Here is a 12,234-nt window from a genome sequence, read left to right as displayed (position 1 = left end):
CTGTTGCTTAACTGGCTCTCCAAGGGTGTTATTTCGAGCCACTTGTAGCAGAATTCTTGTTGACAGTGAGAGAGAAACGCGTTCTGCGCCATTGCGCTTCTTCCCTCCGTGGTGTTTTTGTCGCGCCGCCGCCGTCGTCGGAGGCGGAGGCAGGCGCCTCGCTCGTCCGCCCTCGTCGCGGGGGCCGCTGTGGGGAAAAAACAACCGCGTGTGCGCGCACTCAGCGGCATTTAAACGATGTGATTTAATATAAGTGGGGGGGGGGGGTGAATGTGGAGTATACGCCGAGTGTGCGAGGCGTGTGCGGTCAGACGTCGTGGGTTGCGCCCTCGCGCGAGAGTTTTAGTTTTGCATTCACCTAAATATACAGACTATTGGGCTTCACGAAATTGAAAACTGTTCATGTGAAATGTGTGAGTGTACAGGGGAAAATCAATTGTTGTACCGTCGTTATATGCTCCCCGCGTCTATGCTCACTGCCTTTGCCGATCCGCACTGACCAGCGTGGTGAAGTATGACCCAAATAACCTCCATGGCCAACATGGCGTGGCGAGATCTGCACACGTACGCACGCTGTCATTCCCGCTAATTTGAATATAATTTATATATTCACAAGTGAACGTACGAAGTGGTGGAGCGGTGCTACAGTTTACGATTTCCTTTTTCGACAGAAGTTAATAATGACCGCGACCATCTTAAAATTTAACGGGAGTCACTTAAACAATGACTTTTTCCATCGCTTTGCCCCAGGGATGCATTTTTTTGTAATGGACTCAAATCCTCGCTCTAATGAAGTTTGCAAAGCCGCTCGTAAAATATGCATCCTGTCAGTTCACTAAAACATAAACTCGGGTGAAACGCTACGTTATATCTATATGCACGAGCCATTGACTAATTTGGTAACAAGCGTGAATTTAGTCAAATGTAGTAAAAACAAAAACTAAACTAATGCCATTTGAGTGGCACCCCTAAACTCTCGGTCCCGAATGAAAGCGGAACGCGTGCGTGGGCTCCACCACCCCAGGGGAAGCCCACGCTCAGTGCTGCTCGCGCACGGATCGTCGCCCTCGATGATGCAGGCCGCGCCGATCCGGTGGGGGGGGGGGGGTCTGGCTCGAGGGCGATGGATCACGGCGACACCTGGAGGAACACTTTCACCGCTGGCCCCAATTGATGGTTTAGCGACGACCTACTGCCGCTAACTTGGGGAGTAGTTATCCACAGCTCCAGCAATCCAATGGGTTGTCGCGACTCAGGCCCCGCGATATGATTTCGCAATACATTCTTTACTTGAACATGGGTGGTGAATATGTAGCGGCCACTGGTGGCTGCCCGAGTCACGTGACCACATTGTTGGATGCGACGTATACGAATGGACGAGACGGAGACACGTGCGATGCGAATTTAACGCGCGTATTGCGAGCTCGAGACTCGTCGATGTCGGTCGATGATGCCGGCGCATCGTTACACCGCGGAGGGGCTTCTTTGGGAAGAAGAAGCTCCCGGCACGTGGAGTGAGACGTCGGACTTCATGCTGAACGACACTGGATACAACCCGGAAACACGTCAAAGAGGAGCTGTATGGAACTGGCCATGTGGCTCAGCGGTGGAGCAAGCGGCTCGCAATCGGAAGGTTAAGAGTTCAATTCCTGCCTTGTGGGTTTTGCTCGGCCCATAATCCTTCTGGGATACATAAATGAAGCACCACTTCGTGGGGAAGTCGACGGTGGTTGTCCTATGGAGAGACTCGCGGCGGGCCATAGGAATGCAGAATCTTCCGCGTTTGCCTCAGGGCTGCAAAAAGGAGATGGGACATATCGGGGGGAGTAAATCACTCAGACACTGGCGAAGAAAGCGCGCAAAACCTCAAGGACTTACGCAGCGGCAGCAGTATCCGATCCACAACTGTTTGTGTCAATAAAAACGGGTTATGGCTGGGATTGAGAATATTTAAATCGCACGTGGTATTTATTTGAGGGTATAATGGTAGCTTTGGTGGTCGAGCGTTCCCCAAGCCAGGGAGCAAATTGCTCTTCGTGCGTCCTCTGGTTGGCGGTGGCGGCGGTGTAACACGAGCGGGCATCGGCGCGCTGGATTGCTGCGTCACACTCAAGTTTTGGCCCGGGCTCCGGCGGCTCGTGGCTGACTCGAAAACGATTTCAAGATGGCTGTGGTGGTTTTTTGTTGTTGTTTAAGTCTCTGGTTTTATCGCAAAAAAAAGACAAACCCATCCCGGGGGGGTTGACTTTGTGGCTCAATAATTATCAGAGGGGGCTCTTCCTGGAGGCAGAACTCGGCCGTCGGGATGCCGCGGAAACCCGGGGGTGAAGATTTACGCGGGTGCCACGATGAATTAGGACCACATTTTCACTGCGTGGAGACTATATTTATTTATTAGCGTTTTCCGACGGTAATCTTTTTTCTTGTTTGTTTCACGGGAAAACGTTTCGACTTCGCCTGCGTTCGTAATCGATTGGCCGATGGGTTCCCGCTGATTTCTCGGACATCGAGATGGCTATCCGTCCGTCTTTGAAACCCGTTGCATTGTTACATTCCTAATTCCATTTAAGAAAGCCTTAAATCAGATTATTGCATCGCACGCAGTATAACATCGCAGCCTTGTTTCACTGTTGTGAGCACAGGGACTTTTTAAACATTTTGAGTTCGAGAATCCACTCCCACTTGGAGATATTCCAAGTAGGAGCTATGGTGGCAGGGTGGGGGGGGAGGTTCAGCCCTGGCCACTCTTCTGTTGATGGTCAGTTTCCGGCCCCACAGATACAGGTCTGGCAACAGTGTCCAGTCTGCGATCTGGAAGTGGCGGGGTCATGCGATGGTCTGGTAGGAGTGTCTTAACTCTGTGCTGGCAGGGCAGGGTGGGTGCGATGTCTGCACAACTGACTCCTCCTCGTCTGTGGTAGTCGTAGTGAGAGTAGGTTTGTGCTGGGGACGAGCGGGCGTGGCGTTTGTTTGCAGCTGCTGCTGTAAGGAGCGGACTAGCGACGCGGTTTGCGCGCCGGCGAAATGCGGCCTTGACGCCGAGAGGTGGGGGGCGGGGGGGGCTGCCCAGGCCCTTGCTCTTTAATTAAGCATGGGGCTCTGCCGCAGTGGCATGGTGGGTAATTCCCCAGCTCCGATTCTGGCATTTCACGGCTCCTGCAAGGGGCTCTCGATGCATTCAGAATGGTAAAGTTCTGGGCTTGTGGGGAAAGGTTTTTTGGGGGCGACATTTGTACGAAAAATACGTCTGGGTTAGGTTGGGGGGGGGTGGCGGCGGCGCGGGGGGTAGGGATGTATGGCAGCAGTGGGGTGCTGTGGAATTCGGCTAAAAGGGGCAGATGTTTTGTGGCATGCTCAGGAAGATAGCGGACGGAGTGGAATGGAGAAGAGGAGGATGGGAGGGAGGATGGGCTATCGCAGCAGTCCGCCCTTTTATTCAGCCATTTCCTGCATTCCATTGCGCGCACAATGGAACTCTGTGAGCGGCTGGGAGCACCCCCCCAACCGCCCCCCCCCCTGCTCGTGATCCCTTAAGGATTAACGCGGGACAGAGCGAGCAAATCTGCTGCTAACATTACCCGAGCGCTCGGCCACTGAAAAACAAACTTGTGAAGGAGCCCGGCTCGTAAAGTTATTTTTTGAGATAAACGCCACTTTTGAAGCTGCAGTCGCTCGGCTAAAGACGAACGGCCGCGGACGCTACGGAGAGTCGACGGCTCGGGTTGGATACCCCGAGCGGGGCGATCGAGGCCTCCTTGGCGTCCGCTGCGGCGTGCGGTGCTTGTTAATGTTTAAATACATTTTACGCATGACTTGCACGGTCCAGGAAATCTCTCTTTGCGGAAACGTTCGATTTGGCTTATGTTTCGTCATTGGCGGGCAATTTTTTGTTGGTCACGTGTGCCTTGCGAATGACAAAAATTCGACGTTGGGATTTCGAGACGCGATTATGGCAATAACGGTTTAAAAAACTATGCACGATAAGGAAATAAAAACTGCCAATGCTCTTTGTTTGCAGTCGGGTGGGGGGGGGGGTTGTGGGTTGTGGGGGGGCCCAACCGGGTAGTAAATCGTGGCCGGGGCGAAAAGAACAATTGACTTAATTTGCGCGAGACAAAGCCGCCGTAGCGTTCCCCGTATGGTCGTCTCGTGGCGGTCATCACTGATCAATACGCAGATCAGCATTTCCGTCTTGATGTCCTCATCCATTATGCTTGACTTCACCCTTTCTCCGCGGCCCGGTTAACAATGCTCAGGCGCAGCTACAAGTTTTACGTTACGCTGTCGCATCGATGGCATGGCTCCACTCGCTCGGGAGGTATCCCCTCCCCTTGGTCGCGTCCCTGGATCGTTTGTTTTATTTTCAGGGGTTGCGGTTGCCTTCAGCGTGTGCCTGCGTTAGATAAGTGGCGATAATTTCTCCGGCTGATACTGCGAAAAAAAAAATTGCTGAATCAGAGATGCGCGATAAATTTTCAGCGCTTTGCCAAACCACTGCTGGGTGAAGGCCTCCTCATGCCGTGTTGGCCGTGGGGTTGTTTTGTTGTTGCCATACTTCACCTCGACGGTCAGTGCGATTTGTTGAAGGACGCTCGTGACCGGTCCAGACGGGAATAGAACTCGGGTTAGCAGGTTCGTAGCGCTGACTCCTGTGCCACTGATAGTCCACTCCAAAACACTCGTGTACAGTACGATGTAAGATACGGCGATATTTATACAAGTTGCAGTCAACTAATTTGGGAATAGTGACGTCTGGTAAATCACGCCAGCCAGGTTTTTAATATACAATTTTACTGAGTGGGTATGTTTCACGATAAATAGTATAGATGTCACACTTCACAATTAGCCCCGGCAATTACAATAATTTGTCTCATTCACAAAAAATATATATTGTGAAGGAAGGGCCTGCCCTGTTCACTCGTGTGCACATGCCGTGTGACGTAGTTAGTGATAAAATATGATAAATAAAGGTAAAATATCAAAATCTTCTGAGGAAATCCACTCTAACCCTTCCACAATACGTACACGTGAATATCTGTATGTGTGCGTACAGTTTATCCGGATGGTTTTTAATAATCAGGCTAACAATGCTAGATTGTGATTCCATCCACTTTGCTTTCTCTATTGATCCATTACCTTAAGCAATCATTGTACAGCGCGTCGCCTTTCCACCGCTCAATGACAGCCACCTCAAGCCATGTCGTCGGCCGTGGGAGCCGTTTGTCCATACTTCACCACTGGCGGTCAGCCCGGCTGTTGTGCCAGGAGGGATACCCAGGAGCGCTTTGCACGCCGTCACTCGCCACCGACGTCACCCGCGACTGGGATCCAAACTCGCCTTTGTGGCGGAATCGCATTTCGCCGGCGTGCCAACCGCGTCGCTCGTCCGCTCCTTACACCCTCCCCCCCTTCCCCCCACGGTGACTTTCTCCGTCAAGCGCCGGAATTTCTCCGCCTCCCTGAAAAACGTAACAAAAAAGAAACCGGCCCAAATATTTAGGCTCGCGCGCGGCCGGCGTGCAAGCACCACGCCGGCCGCGCTCTCGCCGTCCCCGCTGTGTTATGAATGCCGCCCGTTGACAGGCCCGTGATGCTGTGTTACTACAAGCCGGCTCATTGTGTGGGGCTGCTGGGCGGGTGCGTTGCCCTAGCCCCCCCGCCCCCCCCCCCCAAACAGTTTAGATTTTTATCTGCAGGCGCTGGTTTTGTCTCCTTTTGTTATGGGTCAGGGCCTCGCCTCGCGAGCCCATCCTGGCCGATGAATACGCGGCATGTGTGGAATCCACTGTGTCCTATTGCTTTCAACTGTTTTGCAATGGATATTGAAAAGAACGCTGGTGGGAAAGCATTCAAAATGTAACGCTATAGAAGAAGAAAAAGAAAACTCCCTCCCGCCCGTGAAACAATCCCCCCCCCCAAAAAAACCTAAATACGGATAGAGACGCAGGTCTTAAAATACTACTGCCCTCTGCGTGTTCTTCCTCTGCTGCTCTTAGCACGAGGAGGCAATCGCCCCCCCCCACCCCCCGAACGTTGTGATGTAACGCGACTTCGTCCCAGCTTAGCTGCTGGTAAAAAAAAAGAAGAAATTGCCCAGGATTATATGGGAACAGTTCTCTCTTTCAAGCCATGGATCATTTAGAGAATCCACATGTTAGTGTACGAGGCAGCGACGCAGAAGCACCGTAAAGTGCTCCCCTTTAGTACCACCGAGGGTGGAATCTGGCGGAGGGGACCATATGGGAAAGCTGTCCTCCCAGCCTCCTCCTCCTCCTCCGGCCGCCACCGCCGCCACCGCCACCGCCGCTAAATGTGGGAATCCCAGACAAAGGGGAGACCCCCGCTGCTCCCAACATTTGGGCCCATTGAGCGCCGACTGAATGCGATAAACGCCGTTTTGATCCCGAAGAGCCGGGATGAAACACGGGGAGAAAGTGAGGGTTTAATCCTCGGCAGGAGGAAAAAAAAACCCTTGAAAGGACCCTGCGGTGTTGTGAGGCCGGGGTACGGCCAGGGGGTAAAGAGGGTCACGAACCCCCGAGCGGCCCGCGGCGGGGACGGTCGCACCGCAAATCCGAGGAATTCCCCCGCGCGCTCCGTTTTGACGAGGTGAGCGCGTCGCGCGTGACGAGGGGCGGCCGCCTCCGCGCTCGCGCGCCGATCCCTCGACGGTGTCGTCGTCGTCGTCACGGTCGTCGTCGAATCGCGTTGCCGCTCCCGAGGGCTGATGACCCGATGACTCGGCGTGCCGGTGCCCTCTGCGCGTCCCTGTTACGGGGCCCGGGCCCCCCCCCCGCTCACCACCCCCGCCACCACCTGCCCCCACCACCGTGTGATCGTTGTACTTTGGTCACACTCGTGCGGTGGTGGCGGCAATGTTCCTCAATCGCTGCCCCCCGTGCCCCCCCCCCCGCCCCACTCTCGGCTGATCGCTCTCATGCTCCCAGTCTTGCATGGTTGCCATCCCTGGGTTATTCCCCCTCATTTGTGCGTCACATGAGCAAAGTAGCCGCTTTAATTCGGGAGTCGTCCCGTGATAGGCCCTGCAAGCCCCCACACTCGATTCGTTATCCACCCACGTTCGGTTCTTAATCCACCCACGCTCGGTTCTTAATCCACCCACGCTCATTTCGTTATCCATCCGCCGGCGTCAGGGGCCCCGCGCGTTGCTGCCACCTCGCCGGGCGTCCTTATTCATGTTAAAATAGCGGCGCAGAGAGAGAGGGAGGGGGAGGGAAAAAAACCGTGAATAAATAATAATAATTATAATAAAAATAAACTTTAGCCAAGTTGTCTGATCTCAAGTGGTTAGGCATCTTTGGATTCATAATTAATTTTCGGCTAATTAATTTTTTTTGTCGCTGCAGTTTATTTGTTGTGTTCAGTGCTGAAAGAATCCCCTCTCGTGGTAATGGCTCCCATGTGACTATGTAAATCTGTTCCCTACATACAGCGGTTTTTGATTTTTACGCTCTTTTATCGCCGCATTACAAATACTCCCCTGACTGACCCCGCGGCATCCAGAAAATTGACAGTGTGATTGGGTGCATAAAGATCTCAGAAATGGGGCCGCGAGCCCGCCGAGCATGAGAGAGAGAGAGCGCGCGGGCGGGCGGGCACGGCACTGCACCAGCCGCACGTTCGTGTGTGGCACCGTTGCCCACCCGCGATCTCCTCACTGTCGCGCGGTGCGGTCCGGGGTAGGTGGTGGTGGGGGGGGGGGGTCCGTCCCTCACCCGCGGTGTCTCTGCTGCGCCGCTGCCGCCCCTAATTGGCACGCGGCCCCCAGGACCCCATGGGCAGAGACTCTGACATTTCCCGTGCCTGTCGCGAGGGAAGCGGTGCGCGGGGGGGTGGTGGGGGGGGAGTTGGAGGAGTGGTGGGGGGGGGGGCTCGGAGGCGGTGGCGCGGGTTACCGCGTCCACGTTTCCAGGCGGCCGTCAGAAGCCATTAGCCGTCGCGTGGACCTGCCCCGCGGCATTTCCTCGCGGTATCTAAGCCCGGCCTGGAAACCTGGGTCCCCGCGCCCGCGCTTCCGTCTCTAATGAGCCTCCACTGTTGTTGATGGAGGACGAGGAGGCGGCGTTGTGGGCCTCTGGTTTTTTTCCTTTCGGAAATCAATTATTTTTCTTCTACGTTCCCGCACGTAATTATGATCCCTTTAATTGTCGACGGAGGAGCAGTGCGGCCGTTTCGGTCGCTCCGAGGCCCGCGGGCCGAATGTGCGGTCAGGTGTGCTGTCATGCCAACGAGTGATGCAGATTTATTTAAGTGTCGTCAGTTCATCACGCATGGCTCTACTCGTCGCGTCAGACGTGGAACGCCTCTCTCCTTCTCCCTCTTGAGAGAGAGAGAGAGGGGGAGAGAGTTGGTTTAATTGTTGACGTTGGTTTCAGACCAGAGTGATGGGAGCGGTGGAGTGGTGGCGGAGTAGTTAGCACAGTATGCTACGAACCCGACGAGCCGAGTTTGATTCCCGGCCACGCCTAGCTGACTGATGCAGGTGGGTGATGGGGGCTGCCCAGAACCGATTCAGATGTAGCACGCCACTGATGCTAGGCGTGGCCGGGAATCGCGTCAGCCCGCGTCAGCCAGATTGGTGAAGTATGGTCAAACAACCGCCATGAGGAATCCATCCTTCATAATCCAGCAGCAGGCTGACAAAGCGTCATCACTCGTTCGTATGACGAAGGATTTGGTAAACCGCAGTCCTCATGACCCAATCGCAGCACGTCCGTCCAAAATTTACCAAACATCCCATTGGAAATACAAATTACGGTCGTGGCAAACTGCACGTGCCGGACGATTGCCCGACATGTCCCGCGTGATGTGGAGAACGCTTCTTGAGTCGGCCGTAACCCACCTTTATCCAGCAGTGGATCGAGGAAGGGGCCGTGCAAATCAGCGGTACCGGAGGGGAGCTGACCCGTTGCCGGCGTTGCCCTGCGGCAGCGTGGGGTGAGCCTTGGCCCAACCTCCCGGGAACCGACACCACGCAGTCTCTCCACGATGCTGTCTCCTAACTTCCCCCAAGGATTGAATCGAGATTGAAAAACAACCGCTTTTTTGTGTTTCGTTTGTTGTCCTTCGCCCGCACCCCGGGTTAGCACGGTTGTCTACGTACGGTGCGAAAGAGGTTCACCATACATACATGCAAAGACCTCTCTGGGCCCACATCGATGGACTTTGTGGCGAAACCATTAACGTTTTGCAACTATTTTAGGCGGCAATGTGGTGGCGCAGTGTTAACACTCGTGCCTCGCCGCATGTAGCACCGGGATATGATTCCCGACTCGCGCACCTTACCACGTGGGGTTTGTGTGTTCTGCGCCCGTGTTTTGCGTGAGATTCCTCTGACTTCTCTGGTTTCCTCCCGGAGGAGCTAAATACACGCAGTGACATTGTTCACTCATACGTGGGCTTTCACGAACAATATTACGATTTGTAACCGGTTTATTTTAGGTTAAGTCGTGTAGGTATTGTGTCAGTTCTTAACTCTAACGCTCCACCAGAGCCATGCACATCAAGTTGTCACGTGGGCAAACGTGCCAATTGATTGTGCTTCACGGGAAAAAAATTGCAATGATGATGATGAATAAGATAATGCAATTTTTTTCCAAATTTCCGCATCGTTTCGCTCGACATTACACAACGGCATCGTCAGGTTTTTAACAAGAGCTCAGATCTCGAGAGTGCTCCGAGCCCTTGACATTCTACTCACCCGAAGCAGCGCAAAAGCAACCAATCAGAAATCGGTGTCATTGTTGTTGGCCAAACATCTTCACGTGGAGCAGAGGACCCTCGTGCAAAAAAAAAAGATTATTTGGACTCGGTGTGGCTTTCCTGGGTGAGTCAGTTAAATTTTACAACCACCCACCCCCCCCGGGGTTGCGCGTGAGAGATTTTCCTGCAGCATGCCTACGCCGCCAAATAAAGCTTTCGCTTCCAGGCATTCAGCGCCCCCGGTTGCCAATATGCGGCAACAAATCACCGCCGTGATAATTACCCCCACGCGCTCTTATTATCGGTGTATTTTCGGCGTTGTTATCGGTAGCGCGGCGCTAATATTGTGACACGGCCCGAGGTGTTGCGGCGGACAGTGACCTTGTCGTCAAAACTTTGTCTGTCATCGGTCCGACTCCGCGGTTAGGTTGCGGTGTAGCTACCGCATTGGATTCAACGGCAAATGCCTCGTTTATAACCCCGCATTGACCAGGGACGGCCGGTCCACACGAAGCCATTCTTGGTGCATTAAGGCGGCGGTAAGCAACGATGGCTGTTCTGTACTGATGTGTTCTAATAATGGTGAAATGGAACAAAATTTAGAATAAATCGAAGCACATTCGTTAATAACACTGAGGCCTTGAAAGGAAAATTGTATAATAGGTGACGTTTTGGACAATGACCCTTCTTCAGAGAACATCAATATACGTGTTGAGTTTTGTTTTGTTGTTTGTGCACCACTGCCAATATCGCCAAATCATTTGTTGAATTTTTTGTTTTATTATTCTGACTCCTTTTACGGAAATACATTTTAGGTTTGAATTGCAATAGTGAACAGTGATATATGGATATAAGCGATGAGTTATTACAATCCAGAAAAGAGAAATATCTGAATATTAAAATAATGTTAAGTACCAATTTGCTACACATTTGTGTCGCATTGTGGCAAATGTTGAATGGGGATCCCTACAACAAGAGACCTTACAACAATCGCATTGAATGCCCATTGCAAGTGCATATGACGATACGATGATGGTTTTGTTGAGCTCGAGAGACCAGGATGAGAGTCTCATTTGCAAGCGTGACCTGGGTCACCGACATGACAAAAGCAAAGCAACGTGGCAACAAAAGTGCGGCACTGAAGCAAAGAGAAATCAGAAGAAAAACAACAACACAAGAGCACGACCGCATCGCACGTGGCTTAATTATAAAACTGCTTCATCGTAGCCTCACGTCAAAAGCACGCTTCCACGTGAAAGCCAAGTCGTTGTACGTTTATAAGCACGCACGCACTGCGTGTTTAGCATCGAACGCGGCCACGTTGTGACACAAGCCCCCGACATTGTGAGGTCGGGGTCAAAGTATGCCCTGGTGTATAGGTTCCTTCCGTATGAGCGTACGGTAAAGTTAACTATTTTTCGTTGGAACAAAAACAAAATCGTCAACTCTTAAATATGCACGCTTAAAAGTGTTATTTTTTCCGGACCGTTGCCGCGCAGAGGTGAAAGTTTTGAATTCAGCAGAATCACCCCCCCTCCCACCCCGCCTCCGGCAAGCCCAACGCAGATTTGCAACTCCGCTCGCGAACTCTGGGAGAGAGCCGCGCGCAAGCGCGGCGTCCGCAGCAGATGCCGACGGATGTGCTCGTGCGCCGCGATGAATATGCATTCCCTCTGATTAGGTCCCTTCGAAGATCGCACAACTGCCAGGGTCCATCTAGGCTTGAAGCTCCTTGGTTCGGTACATTATTCACAAGCCTTCAGGGCACACGCTTTCAAGGCACGGTTTTTGCCCGAGGCGAGAGGAAAGGCAATGGCTTTTAAGAGGGGAGGAGATATTTCTTTAATGGCCGTGGCAGGTGAAAGGCGGGGCGGGCTTCGTGCAGGTTCAAAAGCCACCCTCGGTTGTGTGCCTTGTCGTGACATGATCATAATGGATGTTGTTGTTCGTGCCATGAAAGCGAAACAGTTCGGAGTAACGTTGCGCGGATTTTGACGGCGCGGTGGGGGGGGGCGGGGGAGAGCTGTGCCCCAGAAAGCCTTGCGACGCCGGGCGGCGATGCTTTGCGCTTTCACGCGGCCTCCTCTGATGGGTAGCGGGCAACGTCAGGCGATGTGCCCCCCCTCCAGAATGGATGCCCGCTTAACAAACGCGGCCCCCCCCCACACCCCCATCGTTTGTAAATTATGACTTCAGGGCGAGACGCGCTGGGGCCTCACGCGCCGCATCAATTAGTTAAACCGGAGTACTTCCAGCCCCGAGGCAAGCGTCATCGCTCCGCTTCATCTGTCGTCTCGCTCTCGATCCTTTAGGGGACGGCCTCGACAACAGCGCGGCCTCCGAGGGGGGCGACGACGACGACCTGGACAAGGACCGGAAACGGGACAAGAAGCGGGGGATCTTCCCCAAGGTGGCCACCAACATCATGCGGGCCTGGCTCTTCCAGCACCTGACGGTGAGTCCCGCGGTCGTGACGGTTGCGGTCCCCACGGTCGTGATCGCCGTCTGCCA

The 12,234-nt window shown here is 53.5% G+C and overlaps 1 protein-coding gene across 2 annotated transcripts in view; it reads left to right on the top strand.

The window, feature by feature from the left end:
* The window catches only part of LOC144729777 (homeobox protein Meis1-like), an 85,408-nt gene that overhangs the window by 36,284 nt on the left and 36,890 nt on the right, over positions 1–12,234 (top strand). For both annotated transcript variants that reach the window (XM_078610267.1, XM_078610266.1), the window contains exon 8: positions 12,036–12,178. In XM_078610267.1, coding sequence (XP_078466393.1) covers positions 12,036–12,178 — 143 coding nt within the window. The remainder of the gene's footprint in view (positions 1–12,035; positions 12,179–12,234) is intronic.

The sequence above is a fragment of the Lampetra planeri genome, chromosome 33 (genome assembly GCF_965212315.1).
Source record: "Lampetra planeri chromosome 33, kcLamPlan1.2.h2, whole genome shotgun sequence".
Taxonomy (NCBI): domain Eukaryota; kingdom Metazoa; phylum Chordata; class Hyperoartia; order Petromyzontiformes; family Petromyzontidae; genus Lampetra; species Lampetra planeri.
Note: the sequence above shows the minus strand (reverse complement) of the source record. Positions and strands in the feature narration are given on the sequence as shown.